The sequence below is a fragment of the Pseudophryne corroboree genome, chromosome 10 (assembly GCF_028390025.1).
Source record: "Pseudophryne corroboree isolate aPseCor3 chromosome 10, aPseCor3.hap2, whole genome shotgun sequence".
Classification (NCBI taxonomy): domain Eukaryota; kingdom Metazoa; phylum Chordata; class Amphibia; order Anura; family Myobatrachidae; genus Pseudophryne; species Pseudophryne corroboree.
In genome coordinates this window covers 336,582,766-336,604,540 of record NC_086453.1, presented here as the reverse complement: position 1 = coordinate 336,604,540, position 21,775 = coordinate 336,582,766, and the positions used below count along the sequence as shown (strand labels likewise).

General features: G+C 49.6%; 1 protein-coding gene across 1 annotated transcript in view; it reads left to right on the top strand.

Annotated features, from left to right (window-relative positions):
• Positions 1–2,545: 2,545 nt before the first annotated feature.
• JAM3 (junctional adhesion molecule 3) overlaps positions 2,546–21,775 on the top strand; it is a 169,044-nt gene continuing 149,814 nt past the window's right edge. The window contains exon 1 of the mRNA XM_063943610.1: positions 2,546–2,732. Coding sequence (XP_063799680.1) covers positions 2,555–2,732 — 178 coding nt within the window. The 5' untranslated portion in view covers positions 2,546–2,554. The remainder of the gene's footprint in view (positions 2,733–21,775) is intronic.

Sequence of the window (21,775 nt, the reverse complement as noted above, 5' to 3'; positions counted from 1 at the left end):
GACAACGTGTACACACACACACACACACACACACACACAATGCCAACACTCCAATAGTTCCAATCTAACAACATGATTGGCAGCATGGTAAAAAAAAATAACAACAAAACCCAATACATCCAGTTTACATTTTTTTCTCTGAAGCTGGTGACGCAGGAGAGTGAAAGCTCGCTTCTCCTCGCACCCTCCGCTGGTTCCACACTCTGCAGCCTGCCAGCCAGCCAATGACTGGGCCACAGGCTGTACATTTACACACGATTGGACAGCTGAGCTGTCGCTCAGCTGTCCTGTACTTCTAAGCAGCGGCAGCACTGTTAGGTTGCCAGGGCAACCTATAGGGAGCCGCTGGGAGCGCAGCGCCTTTACACACGATTGGACAACTGAGCCGTCGCACAGCTGTCCTGTACTTCTATGCGGCACCAGCGCCGCTGCTGTTAGGTTGCCAGGGCAACCTGCAGTATAGGGAGCCGCTGGGAGCGCAGGGTGGAGGTCCAAACTGTGTGCAGGTGCTGGGGGGGGGGGGGGGGGGTTTAAAAACAGGGAGTCTGGGGTACTTACCCCCTTGCACCCCTCCTTAATCCGGCTCTGACTGAGGCCCAGATTTATCAAGCCTTTGAGAGAGATAAATTACATGGTGATAAAGTACCAACCAATCAGCTCCTAACTGTAATTTTTCAAACACAGCCTGTAGCATGACAGTTAGGAGCGGATTGGTTGATAATTTATCACCGTGCAATTTATCACTCTCCAAGGCTTGATAAATCTAGACCTGAAAGCTGTATGATCACCGCTAACAGGCACCAGAACTGTGATAGGATATCCAAAAGTGACGGGGCAGAGCGCTGTATAATAACGGCTAACAGTCACCAGGGGGTATATTTACTAAAGAGCGATTTATAGAAGTGGAGATGTTGTCCATAGCAACCAATCAGATTCTACTTATTTATCTAGCACCTTCTACAAGATAATAGCTTGAATCTGATTGGTTTCTACAATCGCCCTCTCTCCACTTCTATAAACCCAAACTTTAGTAAATATACCCCAGTAGTGTCATACGGAAAGGTGACAGGGTAGGGGCAGAGCGCTGTATAATCACTGCTGAGAGGCACCAAGAGTGTGATACCCAGAGGCGACCAGGCTGGGGGATAGTGCTGTATAATCACTGCTGAGAGGCACCAGGTGTGTGATACCAAGAAGAGACCAGGCGGGGGCAGAGCGCTGTATAATCACTGCTGAGAGGCACCAGGCGTGTGATACCCAGAGGAGACCAGGCGGGGGCAGAGCGCTGTATAATCACTGCTGAGAGGCACCAGGCGTGTGATACCCAGAGGAGACCAGGCGGGGGCAGAGCGCTGTATAATCACTGCTGAGAGGCACCAGGCGTGTGATACCCAGAGGAGACCAGGCGGGGGCAAAGCGCTGTATAATCACTGCTGAGAGGCACCAGGCGTGTGATACCCAGAGGAGACCAGGTGGGGGCAGAGCACTGTATAATCACTGCTGAGAGGCACCAAGAATGTGATATCCAGGGGTGACCAGGCTGGGGGAGAGCACTGTATAATCACTGCTGAGAGGCACCAGGCGTCTGATACCCAGAGGAGACCAGGTGGGGGCAGAGCGCTGTATAATCACTGCTAAGAGGCACCAGGAGTGTGATACCCAGAGTAGACCAGGTGGGGGCAGAGCGCTGTATAATCACTGCTAAGAGGCACCAGGTGTGTCATACCCAGAGGAGACCAGGTTGGGATAGTGCGCTGTATAATCACTGCTGAAAGGCACCAGGCAGTTCATACATAGAGGAGACCATGCGGGGGAGAACGCTGTATAATCACTGACGAGAAGCACCAGACGTGTTATACCCAGAGAAGACCAGGCGGGGGCTCTATAATCACTGCTGACAGGAACCAGTTGTTTGATGATACACATACTGTAGGTGACCAGACAGGGACAGACTGTTGTATAATCCATACTTGCCTACCTGACTCTCTCCATAAGGTAGAAAATGCTCTGTTCCTGGACTTTCCTGGTAATGTATGATTGCCGTCACCTGTGGTGAAACACCTTTCTTATCAATTACCTAGCTCACCACAGGTGATGGCAATCATACATTACCAGGAAAGTCCAGGAACAGAGCATTTTCTCCCTCATGGAGAGGGTCAGGTAGGCAAGTATGGTATAATCACTGCTGAGAGGCACCAAAAGGGCGATAACCAGAGGTGAGCAGGGTGGGGCAGAGTGCTGTATAATCCCTGCTGAGAGGGACCCAGCGTGTTACACCCAGAAGTGACCAGGCTGGGGCAGAGAGAAACATAATCACTGGCTATAGTACTGACTGGTACCAAAAAGCGTGCAATACTAACAATGGCCGGGAGAGGGCAGAGCGCAGCGTGTAGCTGCTTGATGCGATGATGAGCCGAGGTAACGGTTTTCCAGGAGGGGCGTGGCTGCACGATCCGTTAGACGCTTGCGGCAGTCATCCAATAAGGATGAGGGGCGGGCTCTCCCGTGGGATCAGCCAGGATGATGGGCGGGGCTCTCCCGGGGATCAGCCAGGATGAGGGTGTGGCTCTCCCGGGGATCAGCGCGAGGGGCAGGGCGTGGGTTGAGGGGCGGGGCTTTCCCGCGTACCGGGCTGTCTGACGGTTGGGTATCTACACTCTCTGGCCGTGTTTTCCCGTCCCCTGGAGCGCACAAGATGGCGGCATCGGGATTTCTGCTCCTCCTCCTCCAGGGTGAGTCCCCGGGACCGTCATCCCCGGCCCCTGTGTGTCTGAGTGTGAGCTGGGCAGCCTCATTGTTTGTATCCCGGGGAGAGTGTGCTGTATGTGTGATATGTGTTATTCCCAGTGATGTCATCCATAATAGCCATGTGCTGCTCCCACTGGTGTGCTCTCTCTCTTTCTACATGCATGTATCTGTAAGTGTGTGTGTGTGTATATATATATATATATATATATATATATAGATATATATATATATATATATATATATATATATTTATATATAGATATATATATATATATATATGTGTGCTAGTAAATATATAATGTTATAGGTGTATACACAGTACATGATGTGCTCTCCTCTTTATGTACATGCATGCATTTGTTAGTGTGTGTATGGATATATATATATATATATATATATATACACACACACACAGTGATGTGCTAGTAAATTTTAAGTTATAGGTGTATACACAGTATATGATGTGTGATATGGGGGCCTCTCTCCCCGTGTGATGGGGTAAGTTGGGAGATGACTTTGGGGTGAGTTGCACCTTTCCCCCTCAGATGCTATAGGTGTATTCTGTATTTATTACAGTCAGCCGGATGATCCCGGGAATGTCCATCCCACAGGATAAGCCGTTCCCTGATCTGTAATGGGGATATTGGGATTATCTCCCTGGATATGGCTTCCTCAGGATGGATGGAGGGACAGCTGTTGCATGCTGTGTCCCAGCCTGCAGATCGCACAAAGGATGCCGATGCCATTGTTGTCAGGTCCTGGTGTGAGCAGGGGGTGTCCTCCGAGGTGATGCTGTACAGATTGTGCATGTAGTTATGTGGGACACACAGTACAGTGGAGACGCTCCGTGTGAGGGAAGTTTTGGAGCTGGACGTGTGGATACTGAGGTCTTTGTTAGCTCCAACCCTCCTCTGTCTCATGACCGCAGCCAGGTCTCTTCCTCCGTTATTCTGCATTATATGATGCTTTGTTATTTCTGTGAACAAGACCTGTGTGTAGTGGGAGAGGGGCTTCGTAGCTGCTCCGTGGTTTATTGTTTGCTGTTGGTGCTGAACTTTTCCCCAAGTGTTACAAGGCTCATGCCAGGAGAGTAACAATCTGCGTCGTCAGCTCTTATTACTTTACCTTACACAGCAATAGAGGTGAAGACGTTTCATGATCCATCTTTCCTTTTGTTAACTCTTGTCTTGGCCCTGTCGGTGGATGCCTGGTATAAGGGCTAGGCAATAAGCGTCCCGCCATGTGCTGTTGAACTACACATCCCAGCATGCCATGCCACAGTTTTAAGCTGTACACACTAGGCGATATGTCGTCCGATCCGACGGATCGGGCACATCGTCTACTGTGTACTGTCAATTGCATTCTCTCATGGGTTGTTTGCCGGGGTCGTCCCATTGGTCGTGCGGCACACCCGACGGGACAATCCCGGCAACGACCAGATGCAGGGGAATGCGGGCGTGAATGATATATATTGCACTATATGTCGCTTGGTGTATGCGGCAATATATTTTTACATCGGTCGTGCCGACAGCCGGGTACACACACCATTTAGTATTTGCCCGGCTTTAGCATGCCCTGACGGCAAAACTGAGGAAGGGTATGCTGGGAGGCGTAGTCCTACAGCAGCTGGAGGGATGCTTATTGCCCACCTCTGCAGTGAATATATTTGGTCTGACGGTGGATGCCTGGTGTTTATAAAGAGTATATTGGGGTCGAGTCAATTCTCAGACAGTTGAATAGCGCCGGGAATTAGCTCCCGGTGCTATTCAATACAGCGCCAAGTGACACTCAATTGTTAGGAATTCTTCTCTCACCCCCGGGGGATGCGAGAGGAAATCCGACAAAAATTCTGCCGTGAGGCTGATTCTGTCGGGAATCAGCATCGCGCTGGGCGGTTAAGTCGGAGAATACCCATTCTCCCGACAAATCAACCTGTTAAGTCCGGGAGAACGAGTATTCGCCGACTTAACTTGAGCTGAATTGAATCGACCCATGGGTCTGTTGGATGCTAGGTGTCTATAAAAGGTGTATTAGATCTGATGGTGGTTCCTTGTGTTGATAAACTGTGTATTGAGTTTCTTGATTAGATTTTAGCTCCAGGATTAAGAGGCCAGAGCTATTAATTTCTGTTCCACGGAAAGGCATATATTCCAGAAGCTATGTGATTACTGTGCGCAGTAAATTCTGTGGTTGCCATTAACCTGCATTAAGTGCACCCTCCGGGCTTACCGTGGGCTGTAAGTGATTTAACTTGGGAGCTAAAAGTCCGCGGCCACTTGAAGATGTATTAAAACCTTCTAGAGAGGACAAATGGCAAAGTGCCCATAGTGACCAATCAGCTTATAGCTATCATTAATCAAGTACATTCTATAAAATGTTAGCTAGAATCTGATTGGTTGCTATGGGCGACTTCACCTGCACGCTTTAGTCAGTTGGATGCCCCTCACCCATAGAATAGAGAGGACCCTACCTGTGGGAGCTTACATTCTAGGGCGGGGGTGGTAATGGAAGTTGGTGGTTGTTTGCGGCACTGTTTGAAGGATTGTACGCTGGGTGAGAATGTAGTTAGGTGGTGGGCAGCGCAGGAGAAGTCTTGGAGACGGGAGTGACCAGGAGATGTGACGGGCTGCATCTGGTGACAAGCCAGGTATTGGTGATAGCTCTGAAGTGCGGGTGAGCATTCTGGGTGAGATGGAGAGTTACAGAGTGGGGTGACGGGAGAGTTTAGCTGTGGCATTTAGGATAGGTTGTAAAGGGGAAAGGCCAGTCAGGAGGTAGGCAACGAGTGTACCAGGGCTTAGATTATTTTCCCAGTAAGGAACGGGGACAGGACTGCAAGTGGATCTACATATGAGGAGTGAAGCATAAGGTGGATGTAGCCAAGATAGCAGTCGTGGGCGATAGGTTTTGGCTTCATATCTTCAACTTTAAAGGAGATGTGTGGAGGGACAGCGGCTTTAGTAGGGGAAAAAAAGATGAGCTCATGTAGGTAGTGATGGCAGACACACCCAGGTACAAGTGGCAGAGGGGCGGATGTACATGTAGCATAAGAGATAAATGTGACTGTCATCCTCAGAGAGGGTAGTGAAGGCTGAAAGCCTAGGAAGGAGGTGGTGTAGAGAGAGCAGAGCAGTGGTGTGTTTCCACAAGGGCACCCGCTGCCACGGAGTCTGACAATGGCACGCACTGCCACAAAGTGCTCATAGTGGCGTATACTGCGGGTAAGTTTGCCAGCAAACAGTCGCATTGGGAACTCACCAATGACTGAAAGGCTATTACACTTAACCCCAGTCTCCGTTCTCCATAGAGGCAATGCCTATCTGGGAAGTGGGGGCTTGGCTGCACTCTGCTGTGCCATAATACTGTCCTGAAGTATATTGGGTGACTGCCTACTTATATATTCAGAACAGAAGTATACCCAGGGCTAAATACCTACCTGACTGATGTGATTAGAAAGGACATGGATACTGATGCCTTAAATCATATTTCTCTAACGTCCTAGTGGATGATGGGGACTCCGTAAGGACCATGGGGAATAGACTGGCTCCGCAGGAGACAGGGCACTCTAAGAAAGAATTAGGACTACTGGTGTGCACTGGTTCCTCCCTCTATGTCCCTCCTCCAGACCTCAGTTAGAATCTGTGCCCGGACAGAGCTGGGTGCACTTTAGTGAGCTCTCCTGAGCTTGCTAATAAGAAAGTATTTTGTTTGGATTTTTTATTTTCAGAGAGATCTGCTGGCAACAGACTCTCTGCTACGTGGGACTGAGGGGAGAGAAGCAAACCTACTTACTGCGGATAGGTCGTGCTTCTTAGGCTACTGGACACCATTAGCTCCAGAGGGATCGAACACAGGAACTCACCCTTGGTCGTCCGATCCCGGAGCCGCGCCGCCGTCCCCCTCGCAGAGCCAGAAGACAGAAGCCGGCGAGAGAAGCAAGAAGACTTCAAAATCGGCGGCAGAAGACTCCTGTCTTCATATGAGGTAGCGCACAGCACTGCAGCTGTGCGCCATTGCTCCCACATTACACCCACACACTCCGGTCACTGCAGGGCGCAGGGGGTGGCGCACTGGGCAGCAATTGAGTACCTCCTGGCATAATAGAGCATATATACAGCTGGGCACTGTATATATGCATGAGCCCCCGCCATTATTTTACACACAATCGCGGGACAGAAGCCCGCCGCTAAGGGGGCGGGACGTCTTCCTCAGCACTCACCGGCGCCATTTTCTCTCAACAGCTCCGCTGAGAGGAAGCTCCCCAGGCTCTCCCCTGCAGTTACACGGTAGAAGAGGGTGAAAAGAGAGGGGGGGCACATAAATTTGGCGTAAATACAATATATACAGCAGCTACTGGGTTAACACTACGTTACTGTGTGATTCCTGGGTCATATAGCGCTGGGGGGTGTGCTGGCATACTCTCTCTCTGTCTCTCCAAAGGGCCTTGTGGGGGAACTGTCTTCAAATAGAGCATCCCCTGTGTGTGTGGTGTGTCGGTACGTGTGTGTCGACATGTCTGAGGTAAAAGGCTCCCCTAAGGAGGAGATAGAGCAAATATGTGTGTGTGAGGGTGTCTCCGCCGACACCTGTTGAATATGTGTAATTAAGTGCTGAGGTGAATTTATTGCACAAAAGATTAGAGAACAGACAGGAAATCTACCCATGTCTGTCCCTCTCTCGCAGATACCTTCAGTGTCTCTCAATGCTCACTATCCAAAATAATAAACACTGATGTCGACACGGAGATTGGCTCCAGGGTCGACTACGATAATGCAAAGTTACAGCCAAAATGGCAGAAAAGTATTCAATATATGATTATTGTAATAAAAGATTTGCATATCACTGATGACTCATCTGTCCCTGACACAAGGGTACACATGTTTAAGGGGAAGGAAGCTGAGGTAAATTTCCCTCCTCCCATGAGGAAAAAGAGCGGGAATCTCCAGACAAGAGACTGCAGCTTCCCACAAAGAATTCTCAGGCAGTATCCTTTCCCCACTAGGGCCAGGATACAATGGGAATCTTCCCCTAGGGTGTCACGTTTGCCCAAAACAGCTATTCTCAGGGATCCTGCAGATAGCGTGCACATTCTGGTACACTACTCAGACCGGCGATTGTGTCGGCATGTGTTTATAGCGCTGGGGCAGCGTGGACGGGTACCTTATCAGCAGAGATTGAGACCCTAGTATGTAGATATATATAGATATATGTATATATAGAGATATATATCTATATTAATGATGCTGTCTTAAGAGATATATATATATATATAAATAAACATAAACATGCCCAAAGAGACATGAGTATACTGGGTCCTAGAGACAAAGCTATGTCGATTTCTGCTTGACATGTCCTGTAGAATATGCAATGGACAGATGATGCCGACTTAAGAGGCATATGGAAGGCTGAGGATTGTGTGGAGAAGGGCTCTCGGACCTGGTCTCCACAGCTATAGCTGGTAATTCTGTTGTTTTGCCTTATATTCCTGCACAGCCTAGAAAAGCACGACATTATCAAATGCAGCCTCTAGACAAAGAAACAAGAAAGTCCGAGGTGCGTCCTTTCTTGCCAGAGGCGGGGGCAGAGGAAAGAAGCTGCACAACACAGCTAGGTCCCAGGAACAGAAGTCCTCCCCGGCCTCTACAAAAATCCACCGCATGTCGCTGGGGCTCCACACGCGGAGCAAGGCCCGGTGGGGGCATGCCTGCGTAAGTTCAGCCACAAGTGGGTTCACTCCCTGTTAGGTCCCTGGGCAATAGATATTGTGTCTCAGGGATGCAAGCTGGACTTTGAGAAGATGCCCCCTCACCGACGGCCCTGCCGGCTTCCGACCACGAGAGGGAAACCGTGTTAAATGCAATTCACAAATTGTATCTTCAGCAGGTGGTGGTCAAGGTTCCCCTCCTTCAACAAGGAAGGAGTTATTATTCGACCATGTTTGTAGTACCGAAACCGGACGGTTCGGTCAGACCCATACTGAATTTAAAATCCCTGAACATATACCTGAAAAGGTTCAAGTTCAAGATGGAATCGCTCAGGGCGGTCATCGCAAGCCTGGAAGGGGGGGATTTTATGGTGTCTCTGGACATAAAGGGGTGTCTCTGGACATACCTTCATGTCCCCATTTATCCACTTCATCAGGCATACCTCAGATTTGTGGTACGGGATGGTCATTACCCATTCCAGACGTTGCCGTTTGGTCTGTCCACGGCACCGAGAATATTTACCAAGGTAATGGCAGAAAGGATGGTGCTTCTGTGAAAGCAAGGAGTAACAATTGTCCCATACTTGGACGATCTCCTCATGAAGGCGAGGTCCAGAGAGTAGTTGCTGATCAGCGTAGCACACTCTCGGGAGGTGTTGCAACAGCACGGCTGGATTATGAGTATTCCAAAGTCGCAGCTGATTTCTACGACGCGTCTGCCCTTCTTCGGCATGATTCTGGACACGGACCAGAAGAAGGTTTTTCTCCTGGCTGAGAAGGCTCAGGAGCTCGTGACTCTGGTCAGAGGCCTCTTAAAATCAAAACAGGTGTCGGTGCATCAATGCACGCGAGTCCTGGGAAAGATGGTGGCGTCATACGAAGCCATTCCCTTCGGCAGGTTCCATGCGAGGACCTTTCAGTAGGATCTGTTGGATAGGTGGTCCGGATCGCATCTTCAGATGCAGCTGCTGATCACCCTATCCCCCAGGGCCAGGGTGTCTCTTCTGTGGTGGCTGCAGAGTGCCCACCTTATCGAGGGTCGCAGGTTCGGCATTCAGGTTTGGCTCCTGGTGACCACGGATGCAAGCCTCCGAGGGTGGGGGGCAGTCACACAGGGAAGAAATTTCCAGGGTCTGTGGTCAAGTCAGGAGACTTGTCTGCACATCAATATCCTGGAACTAAGGGCCATATACAGCGCCCTAAGTCAAGCGGAGCCTCTGCTTCGCTACCAACCGGTGCTGATTCAGGCAGACAACATTACTGCAGTGGCTCATGTAAACCGCCAAGGCGGCACAAGGAGCAGGGTGGCGATGGCGGAAGCCACCAGAATTCTTCGCGGGGCGGAGAATCACGTAAGCGCACTGTAAGCAGTGTTCATTCCAGGAGTTGACAACTGGGAAGCAGACTTCCTCAGCAGGCACAACCTCCACCCGGGAGAGTGGGGACCTCATCAAGAAGTCTTCACACAGATTACAAGTCGTTGGGGAACTGCCACAGGTGGACATGATGGCATCCCACCTCAACAAAAAGCTACAAATGTATTGCGCTAGGTCAAGAGACGCTCAGGCGATAGCTGTGGACGCACTAGTAACACCGTGGGTGTTCCAGTCGGTCTGTGTTTCCTCCTCTTCCTCTCATACCCAAGGTGCTGAGAATCGTAAGAAAAAGAGGAGTGAGAACAATACTCATTGTTCCGGATTGGCCAAGAAGGACTTGGTACCCGGAACTACAAGAAATGCTCACAGAGGACCCATGGCCTCTGCCTCTCGGACAGGATCTGTTGCAACAGGGGCCCTATCTGTTCCAAGACTTACCGCGGCTGTGTTTGACGGCATGGCGGTTGAACTCCGGATCCTAGCGGAAAAGGGCATTCCGGATGAAGTTATTCCTACGCTGATAAAGGCTAGGAAGGACGTGACGGCAAAACATTGTCACCGTATATGGCGAAAATATGTTGCTTGGTGTGAGGCCAGGAAGGCCCCTACAGAGGAATTCCAGCTGGGCCGGTTCCTTCACACCCTACAGTCGGGAGTGACTTTGGGCTTAAAATTGGGGTCCATTAAGGTCCAGATTTCAGCCCTATCCATTTTCTTTCAGAAGGAACTGGCTTCTCTTCCTGAAGTTCAGACGTTTTGTAAAGGGAGTGCTGCATATTCAGCCCCTTTTGTGGCACCGTGGGATTTTGACGTGGTGTTGAGTTTCCTGAAATCACACTGGTTTGAGCCACTTAAAACCGTGGAGTTAAAATATCTCACATGGAAGGTGGTCATGCTGTTGGCCTTAGCTTTGGCTAGGCGTGTGTCAGAATTGGCGGCTTTGTCACATAAAAGCCCCTATCTGGTTTCCATATGGACAGGGCAGAATTACGGACTCGTCCGCAATTTCTGCCAAAAGTGGTGTCCTCTTTTCATTTGAACCAACCTATTGTGGTGCCTGCGGCTACTTGTGACTTGGAGGATGCCAAGTTACTAGAGGTAGTCAGGGCTTTGAAGGTTTATGTAACCAGAACGGCTGGAGTCAGGAAAACTGAGTCGTTGTTTATCCTGTATGCATCCAACAAGCTGGGTGCTCCTGCTTCAAAGCAAACTATTGCTCGCTGGATCTGTAACACGATTCAGCAGGCTCATTTTGCGGCTGGATTGCCGCCTCCAAAATCAGTAAAAACCCATTCCACAAGGAAGGGGGGCTCTTCTTAGTGGATGCTGGGCGCCCGTCCCAAGTGCGGACTTCTTCTGCAATGCTTGTATATAGTTATTGCTTTCATAAGGGTTATGTTATGGTTACATCAGGTTGGTCTGATGCTCTGTTGTTGTTCATACTGTTAACTGGGTAAGTTTATCACGAGTTATACGGTGTGATTGGTGTGGCTGGTATGAGTCTTACCCTGGATTCCAAAATCCTTTCCTTGTACTGTCAGCTCTTCCGGGCACAGTTTCCTTAACCGAGGTCTGGAGGAAGGACATAGAGGGAGGAGCCAGTGCACACCAGTAGTCCTAATTCTTTCTTAGAGTGCCCTGTCTCCTGCGGAGCCCGTCTATTCCCCATGGTCCTTACGGAGTCCCCAGCATCCACTACGGACTACGAGAAATAGATTTACCGGTAAGTAAAATCTTATTTTCTTTTTTAGACAGTCCTCTTTATTTTATTTTTCTCTTACATCCTAGAGGATGCTGGGGACTCTGTAAGGACCATGGGGAATAGACGGGCTCTGCAGGAGACATGGGCACTAAATAAGAACTTTAGGTATGGGTGTGCACTGGCTCCTCCCTCCATGCCCCTCCTCCAGACCTCAGTTTAAGACTGTGCCCAGAGGAGACTGGGTGCACTACAGGGAGCTCTCCTGAGCTTCCTGAAAGAAAGTATTTTGTTAGGTTTTTTATTTTCAGGGAGACCTGCTGGCAACAGGCTCCCTGCACCGTGCGACTAAGGGGAGAGAAGCAGACCTACTTAAGTGATAGGCTCTGCTTCTTAGGCTACTGGACACCATTAGCTCCAGAGGGAGTCAGAACGCAGGTCTCCCCTAGCGGTTCGTCACAGAGCCGCGCCGCCGTCCTCCTCGCAGAGCCGGAAGATAGAAGCCGGTTGAGTATAGGAAGACAGAAGACTTCAAAGGCGGCAGAAGACTTCAGAGCTTCACTGAGGTAACGCGCGGCACTGTTGGGTGCAGGGGTGGGGGTGGGGGGGGCGCCCTGGGCAGCAATGTATACCTCTAAGACTGGCAATACATATATATACACTTTTTTTGTGGTATTTACAGTGAATCCCCGCCAGTTGTTTTAAAAGAGCGGGACCGAAGCCCGCCACTGAGGGGGCGGGGCTTCTCTCAGCACTCACCAGCACCATTTTCTCCACAGCGCACGCTGAGAAGCTGGCTCCCCGGACTCTCCCCTGCTGATCACCGGTGACAGAGGGTTTTAAAGAAGGGGGGCACATAATTTGGCGCAGTACATATATAAAGAAGCGCTGTATCTGGGTAATTTTTTCCAGGGTTATTGGCGCTGGGTGTGTGCTGGCATACTCCTCTCTCTCTCTCTGTCTCTCCAAAGGGCCTTGTGGGGGAACTGTCTCCAGATTAGAGCTTTCCCTGAGTGTGTGGTGTGTCGGTACGTGCGTGTCGGCATGTCTGAAGCGGAAGGCTCTCCTAGGGATGAGGTGGAGCGCATGTGTGGTGTCTCCGTCGGCAACGCCGACACATGACTGGATGGATATGTGGAATATTTTAAATGCAAATGTGAATTTATTGCACAAATGTTTGGACAAAGCAGAGTCCAGGGACGGTACAGGGGGTCATGCCCTGCCTTTCCCTATGTCACAGGTCTCAAAACGCCCACTTTCTCCGGTAGTCGACACAGATACCGATACGGATTCTGAATCCAGTGTCGATTATGATGATGCGAGGTTGCAGCCAAAATTGGCAAAGAGTATTCATTATATGATTATTGCTATAAAGGTTGTGCTGCATATTATACATGACCCCGCTGTTCCTAATCCAAAGATCCACATGTTCAAAGAAAAGAAGCCTGAGGTTACTTTTCCACCTTCTTTTGAATTAAATGAGTTATTTGAAAGTGCTTGGTAAACTCCAGACAAGAAACTGCAGATTCCCAAAAGGATTCTTAAGTCGTATCCTTTCCCGATAAAGGACAGGATACGGTGGGAATCCTCCCCAAGGGTGGACAAAGCGTTGACGCGCTTTTCCAAAAAGGTGGCGCTGCCGTCTCAGGATACTGCTGCTCTCAGGGATCCTGCTGATCGCAAGCAGGAAACTACCTTGAAGTCGATTTACACACATACGGTACATTACTCAGGTCGGCAATAGCGTCGGCTTGGGTTTGTAGCGCTGTAATAGCGTGGACCGATACCTTATCCGCTGATATGGATACGATGGATAAGGAAACTATTTTATTGACCCTGGGCCATATTAAGGATGCGGTCCTTTATATGAGGGAGGCTCAGAGGGATGTGGGCATACTGCGGTCCAGAGCGAACGCTATGGCGATTTCTGCCAGGCGAGCACTGTGGACCCGATAGTGGTCGGGTGATGCCGACTCGAAACGACATATGGAAGTTTTGCCTTACAAGGGTGAGGAATTGTTTGGGGAATGTCTCGCGGACCTAGTTTCCACGGCTACTGCAGGTAAATCAACCTTTTTACCTTATGTTTCCTCACAGCCTAAGAAAGCGCCACATTATCAGATGCAGTCCTTTCGGTTGCATAAATCCAAGAGCGCTCGGGGATCTTCTTTTCTTGCCAGAGGTAAGGGCAAAGGGAAAAAGCTGCCAGCTACAGCCAGTTCCCAAGAACAAAAGTCCTCCCCGGCTTCTACTAAATCCACCGCATGACGCTGGGGCTCCGCGGGGGGAGTCTGCTCCTGTGGGGGCATGTCTTCGTCTTTTCAGCCAAGTCTGAGTTCATTCTCAGGTGGATCCCTGGGCAATAGATATTGTTTCCCAGGGGTACAAGCTGGAATTCGAAGAGGTGCCTCCTTGACGGTTTTTCAAATCGGCACTGCCGACTTCTTCCCCAGAGAGGGAGGTAGTTTTGGCAGCAATTCAAAAGTTGTGCCTTCAACAAGTGGTGGTCAAAGTTCCCCTGCTGAAGCAGGTGATGGGCTATTACTCAACCCTGTTTGTTGTCCCGAAACCGGACGGTTCGGTTAGACCCATTCTGAATTTAAAATCCTTAAACCTATACTTAAAGAGGTTCAAGATGGAATCGCTCAGAGCGGTCATCGCAAGTCTGGAAGGGGGAGATTATATGGTGTCCCTAGACATAAAGGATGCATACCTTCATGTTCCCATATATCAACCTCATCGGGCGTTCCTGAGATTTGTGGTGCAGGATTGTCATTACCAATTTCAGACGTTGCCGTTTGGGCTTTCCACGGCCCCGAGGTTTTTTACCAAATTAATGGCAGAGATGATGGTGCTCCTGCGCAAGCAGGGTGTCACAATTATCCCATACTTGGACGATCTCCTGATAAAAGCGAGATCGAGAGAACAGTTGCTGGACGGCGTATCTCTCTCCCTGAGGGTGTTGCAACAACACGGTTGGATTCTCAATCTACCGAAGTCACAGTTGGTTCCAACGACCCGATTGCCTTTCTTAGGCATGATTCTGGACACGGAACAAAAGACGGTCTTTCTCCCGATGGAAATGGGCCAGGAAATTCAGAGCTTGGTCAGGGACCTGTTAAAGCCAGACAGGGTGTCGGTACATCACTGCACTCGAGTTCTGGGAAAGATGGTGGCGTCTTACGGGGCCATTCCATTCGGCAGGTTCCATGCCAGGACTATTCAGTGGGACCTTCTGGACAAGTGTCCGGGTCACATCTACAGCTTCATCAGATGATCCGCCTGTCCCCCAGGGCCAGGGTATCTCTCTTGTGGTGGCTGCAAAGTGCTCACCTTCTAGAGGGTCGCAGGTTCGGCATTCAGGACTGGGTTCTGGTGACCACGGACGCGAGCCTCCGAGGATGGGGAGCAGTCACACAGGGAGGAAACTTCCAAGGTCTGTGGTCAAGCCAGGAGACTTGTCTTCACATCAACGTACTGGAATTAAGGGCCATATACAACGGCCTTCGTCAAGCGGAGACCTTACTTCGAGGTCTACCGGTTCTGATTCAGTCAGACAACATCACAGCAGTGGCTCATGTAAACCGCCAAGGCGGCACAAGGAGCACAGTGGCAATGGCAGAAGCCTCAAAGATTCTTCGATGGCCAGAGAGTCATGTAAGCGCTCTGCCAGCCGTCTTTATTCCGGGAGTGGACAACTGGGAGGCAGACTTCCTAAGCAGACACGATCTGCATCCAGGAGAGTGGGGACTTCATCAGGAAGTCTTCGCAGAGATTACAAGTCAGTGGGGGCTGCCTCAAATAGACATGATGGCTTCACGCCTCAACAAGAAACTTCCGAGATATTGCTCCAGGTCAAGGGACCCTCAGGCGGTAGCAGTGGACGCCATGGTGACACCGTGGGTGTTCCAGTCGGTCTATGTGTTTCCTCCTCTTCCTCTCATCTCAAAGATACTGAGAATCATAAGACGAAGAGGGATTCAGACAATTCTCATTGTTCCAGATTGGCATCGAAGGGCCTGGTATCCGGATCTGCAGGAAATGCTCACAGAAGATCCGTGGCCTCTTCCTCTCAGGGAAGACCTTTTACAACAAGGGCCCTGTCTGTTCCAGGACTTACCGCAACTGCGTTTGACGGCATGGCGGTTGAACGCAGGATCCTAGCGAAAAAGGGCATTCCGGATGAGGTCATGCCTACTCTGATAAAGGCTAGGAAAGAGGTGACATTGAAACATTATCACCGTATCTGGAGGAAGTATGTATCTTGGTGCGAAGCCAGGACTGCTCCTCCGGAAGAATTCCAGCTGGGCCGTTTTCTCCACTTCCTGCAAACGGGAGTGAATTTGGGCCTAAAGTTAGGCTCCATTAAGGTTCAGATTTTGGCCCTATCCATTTACACAAAATTCCTTATCTGATTTTCATGTGGATACAGCTGAATTGCGGACTCGTCCTCCGTTTCTGCCTAAGGTGGTTTCTTCTTTTCATATGAACCAACCTATTGTGGTGCTGGTGGCTACTAGGGACGTGGAGGATTCCGAGTCCCTGGATGTGGTCAGGGCATTTAAAATGTATGTGGCCAGAACGGCTCGGGTTAGGAAAACAGAGGCCCTGTTTATCCTGTATGCAGCCAACAAAGTTGGCGCTCCTGCGTCTAAGCAGACTATTGCTCGCTGGATCTGTAACACGATTCAGCAGGCTCATTCTACGGCTGGATTGCCGTTGCCGAATTCGGTAAAGGCCAATTCCACTAGGAAGGTGGGCTCATCTTGGGCGGCTGCCCGAGGCGTCTCGGCTTTACAACTTTGCCGAGCGGCGACTTGGTTGGGTTCAAACACTTTTGCAAAATTCTACAAGTTTGATACCCTGGCTGATGAGGACCTCATGTTTGCTCATTCGGTGCTGCAGAGTCATCCGCAGTCTCCCGCCCGTTTTGGAGCTTTGGTATAATCCCCATGGTCCTTACGGAGTCCCCAGCATCCTCTAGGACGTAAGAGAAAATAAGATTTTAAACCTACCGGTAAATCTTTTTCTCCTAGTCCGTAGAGGATGCTGGGCGCCCGTCCCAGTGCGGACTACATCCTGCAAGACTTGTATATAGTTGTTGCTTACATAAGGGTTATGTTTTCAGTTTGGATCAGTTTTGGACTGATACTGGTTTTGTTTCATACTGTTGACTGGTTCGTGTATCCCATGTTATACGGTGTGAATGGTGTGGCGGGTATGAATCTTGCCCTTGGATTTCCAAAATCCTTTCCTCGTACTGTCTGTCTCCTCTGGGCACAGTTTCTCTAACTGAGGTCTGGAGGAGGGGTATGGAGGGAGGAGCCAGTGCACACCCATATCTAAAGTTCTTTTTTAGTGCCCATGTCTCCTGCGGAGCCCGTCTATTCCCCATGGTCCTTACGGAGTCCCCAGCATCCTCTAGGACCTAAGAGAAATTAAAGGGTAATAACACCAAGTCACAAAGAGCTCTCTCTCTCTCTCTCAAGTATCTAGCTCTGTGTACGGAACCTGATTGCAGATTCTTGAGATTCTGATCGCAGGCAAGAGACTACCTTGAAGTCTATTTACACACATACTGGTACATTACTCCGGCGATAACGTCGGCTTGGGTTTGTAGCGCTGTAGCAGCGTGGACAGATACCTTATCTGCTGATATAGATACGCTGGATAAGGAAACCATTTTAATGACCCTGGGTCATATTAAGGATGCTGTCCTGTATATGAGAGATGCTCAGAGAGACGTTGGCCTACTGGGGTCCAGAGCCAACGCTATGGCGATTTCTGCTAGATGAACCCTATGGACCCGACAATGGACGGGTGATGCCGACTCGAAGAGGCATATGGAGGTTTTGCCTTACAAGGGTGAGGAATTGTTTGGGGAAGGTCTCACGGACCTGGTTTCCACAGCTACTGCAGGTAAATCAGCTTTTCTGCCTTAAGTTTCCTCACAACCTAAGAAAACGCCACATTATCAGATGCAGTCCTTTTCGATCGCATAAAACCAAGAGAATACGGGGATCTTCCTTTCTTGCCAGAGGTAAGGGCAGGGGGGAAAAGTTGCCAACTACAGCTAGTTCCCAGGAGCAGAAGTCCTCCCCGGCCTCTACAAAATTCACCGCATGACGCTGGGGCTCCGCTGAGGGAGTCCGCCCCAGTGGGGGCACGTCTTCGACTTTTCAGCCACGTCTGGGTTCACTCACAGGTAGATCCCTGGGCAATAGAAATTGTTTCCCAGGGTTACAAGCTGGAATTCGAAGAGGTGCCTCCGGTTTTTCAAATCGGCCCTACCGGCTTCTTCCCCAGAGAGGGAGATAGTTTTAAATGCAATTCAAAAATTGTGTCTTCAACAAGTGGTGGTCAAGGTTCCCCTGCAGGGGATGGGGTATTACTCAACCCTGTTTGTGATCCCGAAACCGGACGGTTCGGTCAGCCCCATTTTAAATTTAAAATCCTTAAACCTATACTTAAAAAGGTTCAAGTTCAAGATGGAATCGCTCAGGGCGGTCATAGTCAGCCTGGAAGGGGGGGGGGGGGGGGGATTATATGGTGTTCCTGGACATAAAGGATGCATACCTTCATGTCCCCATATATCCGCCTCATCAGGCGTTCCTGATATTTGCTGTACAGGATTGTCATTACCAATTTCAGACGTTCCCGTTTGGGCTTTCCACGGCCCCGAGGATTTTCACCAAGGTAATGGCGGAAATGATGGTGCTCCTGCGCAAGCAGGGTGTCACAATTATCCGGTACTTGGACGATCTCCTAATAAAAGCGAGATCAAGAGATCCGTTGCTGAACAGCGTATCGCTCTCACTGAGGGTGTTGCAGCAGCACGGCTGGATTCTCAATATCCCGAAGTCACAGTTGGTTCCGACGACCCGTTTGCCTTTCTTAGGCATTATTCTGGATACAGACCAGAAAAGGGTTTATCTCCCGATGTAAAAGGCCCAAGAACTCATGAGTTTGGTCAGGGACCTCTTGAAGCCAAAAAGGGTGTCGGTGCATCACTGCACTCGAGTTCTGGGAAAGATGGTGGCGTCTTACGAGGCCATTCCGTTCGGCAGGTTCCATGCCAGGACTTTTCAGTGGGACCTTCTGGACAAGTGGTCCGGGTCACATCTACAGATTCATCAGATGATCAGCCTTTCCCCCAGGGCCAGGGTATCTCTCCTGTGGTGGCTGCAAAGTGCTCACCTTCTAGAGGGTCGCAGGTTCGGCATTCAGGACTGGGTTCTGATAACCACGGATGCGAGCCTCCGAGGTTGGGGAGCAGTCACACAGGGCAGAAATTTCCAAGGTCTCTGGTCAAGCCAGGAGACTTGTCTTCACATCAACGTACTGGAATTAAGGGCCATATACAACGGCCTTCGTCAAGCGGAGACTTTTACTTCGCGATTTACCGGTTCTGATTCAGTCAGGCAACATCACCGCAGTGGCTCATGTAAACCGCCAAGGTGGAACAAAGAGCAGTGTGGCAATGGCAGAAGCCACCAGGATTCTTCGCTGGGCGGAAAATCTTGTAAGCGCTCTGACAGCAGTCTTCATTCCGGGAATGGACAACTGGAAAGCAGACTTCCTCAGCAGACACGATCTACATCCAGGAGAGTGGGAACTTCATCAGGAAGTCTTCGCAGAGATTGCAAGTCAGTGGGGACTGCCTCAGATAGACATGATGGCTCCAGGTCAAGGGACCCTCAGGCGGTAGCAGTGGACGCCCTGGTGACACCGTGGGTGTTCCAGTCGGTCTATGTGTTTCCTCCTCTTCCTCTCATCTCCAAGATATTGAGAATCATAGGACGAAGAGGATTACAGACAATTCTCATTGTTCCAGATTGGCCTCGAAGGGCCTGGTATCTGCATCTGCAGGAAATGCTCACTGAAGATCCGTGGCCTCTTCCTCTCAGAGAGGACCTGTTACAACAGGGGCCCTGTCTGTTCCAAGACTTACAGCGGCTGCGTTTAACGGCATGGCAGTTGAACGCCGGATCCTAGCTGAAAAGAGCATTCCGGATGAGGTCCTTCCTACTCTGATAAAGGCTAGGAAGGACGTGATAGCAAAACATTATCACCGTATTTGGAGGAAGTATGTCTCTTGGTGTGAGTCCAGGAATGCTCCTCAGGAAGAATTCCATCTGAGTCGTTTCCTTCAATTGCTACAGACTGGAGTGAATTTGTGCCTAAAATTAGGCTCCATTAAGGTTCAGATTTCGGCTCTATCCATTTCCTTTCAGAAGGAATTGGCTTCTCTTCCGGAAGTACAGACTTTTGTGAAGGGAGTGCTGCATATCCAGCCTCCTTTTGTACCTCCAGTGGCACCCTGGGACCTTAACGTGGTGTTGCGGTTCCTTAAGTCTCACTGGTTTGAGCCTCTTAAAACGGTGGAATTAAAGTATCTCACTTGGAAAGTGGTCATGTTGTTGGCCTTGGCATCGGCAAGGCGAGTGTCGGAATTGGCGGCTTTATCTCACAAAAGCCCCTATCTGGTTTTCCATGTGGATAGAGCGGAGTTGCGGACTCGTCCTCAATTTTTGCCAAAGGTGGTTTCATCTTTTCATATGAACCATCCTATTGTGGTGCCTGTGGCTACGCGGGACTTGGAGGATTCCGAGTCCCTTGATGTGGTCAGGGCATTGATAATTTATGTGGCCAGAACGGCTCGGGTGAGGAAAACAGAGGCACTGTTTGTCCTGTATGCAGCCAACAAGGTTGGCGCTCCTGCTTCTTAGCAGACTATCGCTCGCTGGATCTGTAACACGATTCAGCAGGCTCATTCTACGGCTGGATTGCCGTTACCAAATTCAGTAAAGGCCCATTCCACTAGGAAGGTGGGCTCTTCTTGGGCGGCTGCCCGAGGTGTCTCGGTATTCAAGCTTTGCCGAGCAGCGACTTGGTCGTGTTCAAACACCTTTGCAAAGTTCTACAAGTTTGATACCCTGGCTGAGGAGGAACTCATGTTTGCTCAATCGGTGCTGCAGAGTCATCCGCAGTCTCCCGCCCGTTTTGGAGCTTTGGTATAATCCCCATGGTCCTTACGGAGTCCCCAGCATCCTCTAGGACGTAAGAGAAAATAAGATTTTAAACCTACCGGTAAATCTTTTTCTCCTAGTCCGTAGAGGATGCTGGGCGCCCGTCCCAGTGCGGACTACATTCTGCAAGACTTGTATATAGTGTTTGCTTACATAAGGGTTATGTTACAGTTTTGATCAGTCTCGGGCTGATGCTGTTTTGTTTAATACTGTTGACTGGTTCGTATATCCATGTTATACGGTGTGGATGGTGTGGGCTGGTATGAATCTTGCCCTTAGATTAACAAAAATCCTTTCCTCGTACTGTCCGTCTCCTCTGAGCACAGTTTCTCTAACTGAGGTCTGGAGGAGGGGCATAGAGGGAGGAGCCAGTGCACACCCATATCTAAAGTTCTTTTTAGTGCCCATGTCTCCTGTGGCGCCCGTCTATTCCCCATGGTCCTTACGGAGTCCCCAGCATCCTCTACGGACTAGGAGAAAAAGATTTACCGGTAGGTTTAAAATCTTATTTTTGGGTAGAAAAAAAATTGCAATCAGGCTCAATAAACTGAGCTGGACACTTGTGAGAGAGAGCTCCACGTGTCTTGGTGTTATTGCCCCCTAATTCCGGGTAGACATTTTCAATATATGAAATATAGATTCTGCCAAGTGTGAAGTTGTTTCCTTATTTCTATTTCTTTTTTGTGATACCAAAAGCTAACCCCTGAAGAAGTCATCTTGGCGAAACGAGTTGGGTTAAATCAGTCGCGGTCTTCTGTTCAGTCCACTACTACATCTTCTTGAGCTCACACCTGTGAAGGTGTTTTCCCAACTGTTGAGACTGACGGATTTCCTAAACTGTATTGAGATTTTAATTGTATATGTATCTTTTAATAAAACGTAAATTTGGTATCTAATTGTGGCCTTTGGCCATTCTCTCTATTTTGGGTGATCCTTTGGTGTGAGGTTGTATTTATAGGTACACAACCTATACCGTGAAAAGAGAAAGTCTCGGATTCTATATGGAATCAAGAATACAGGGGCAGATGTAATAACCTGGAGAAGGCATAAGGAAGTGATAAACCAGTGATATGTGCAAGGTGATAAAGGCACCAGCCAATCGGCTCCATTATGTAAATTAACAGTTAGGATCTGACTGGCTGGTGCATTTATCACCGTACACATATCACTGGTTTATCACTTCCTTATGCCTTCTCCAGGATAATACATCTGCCCCTTA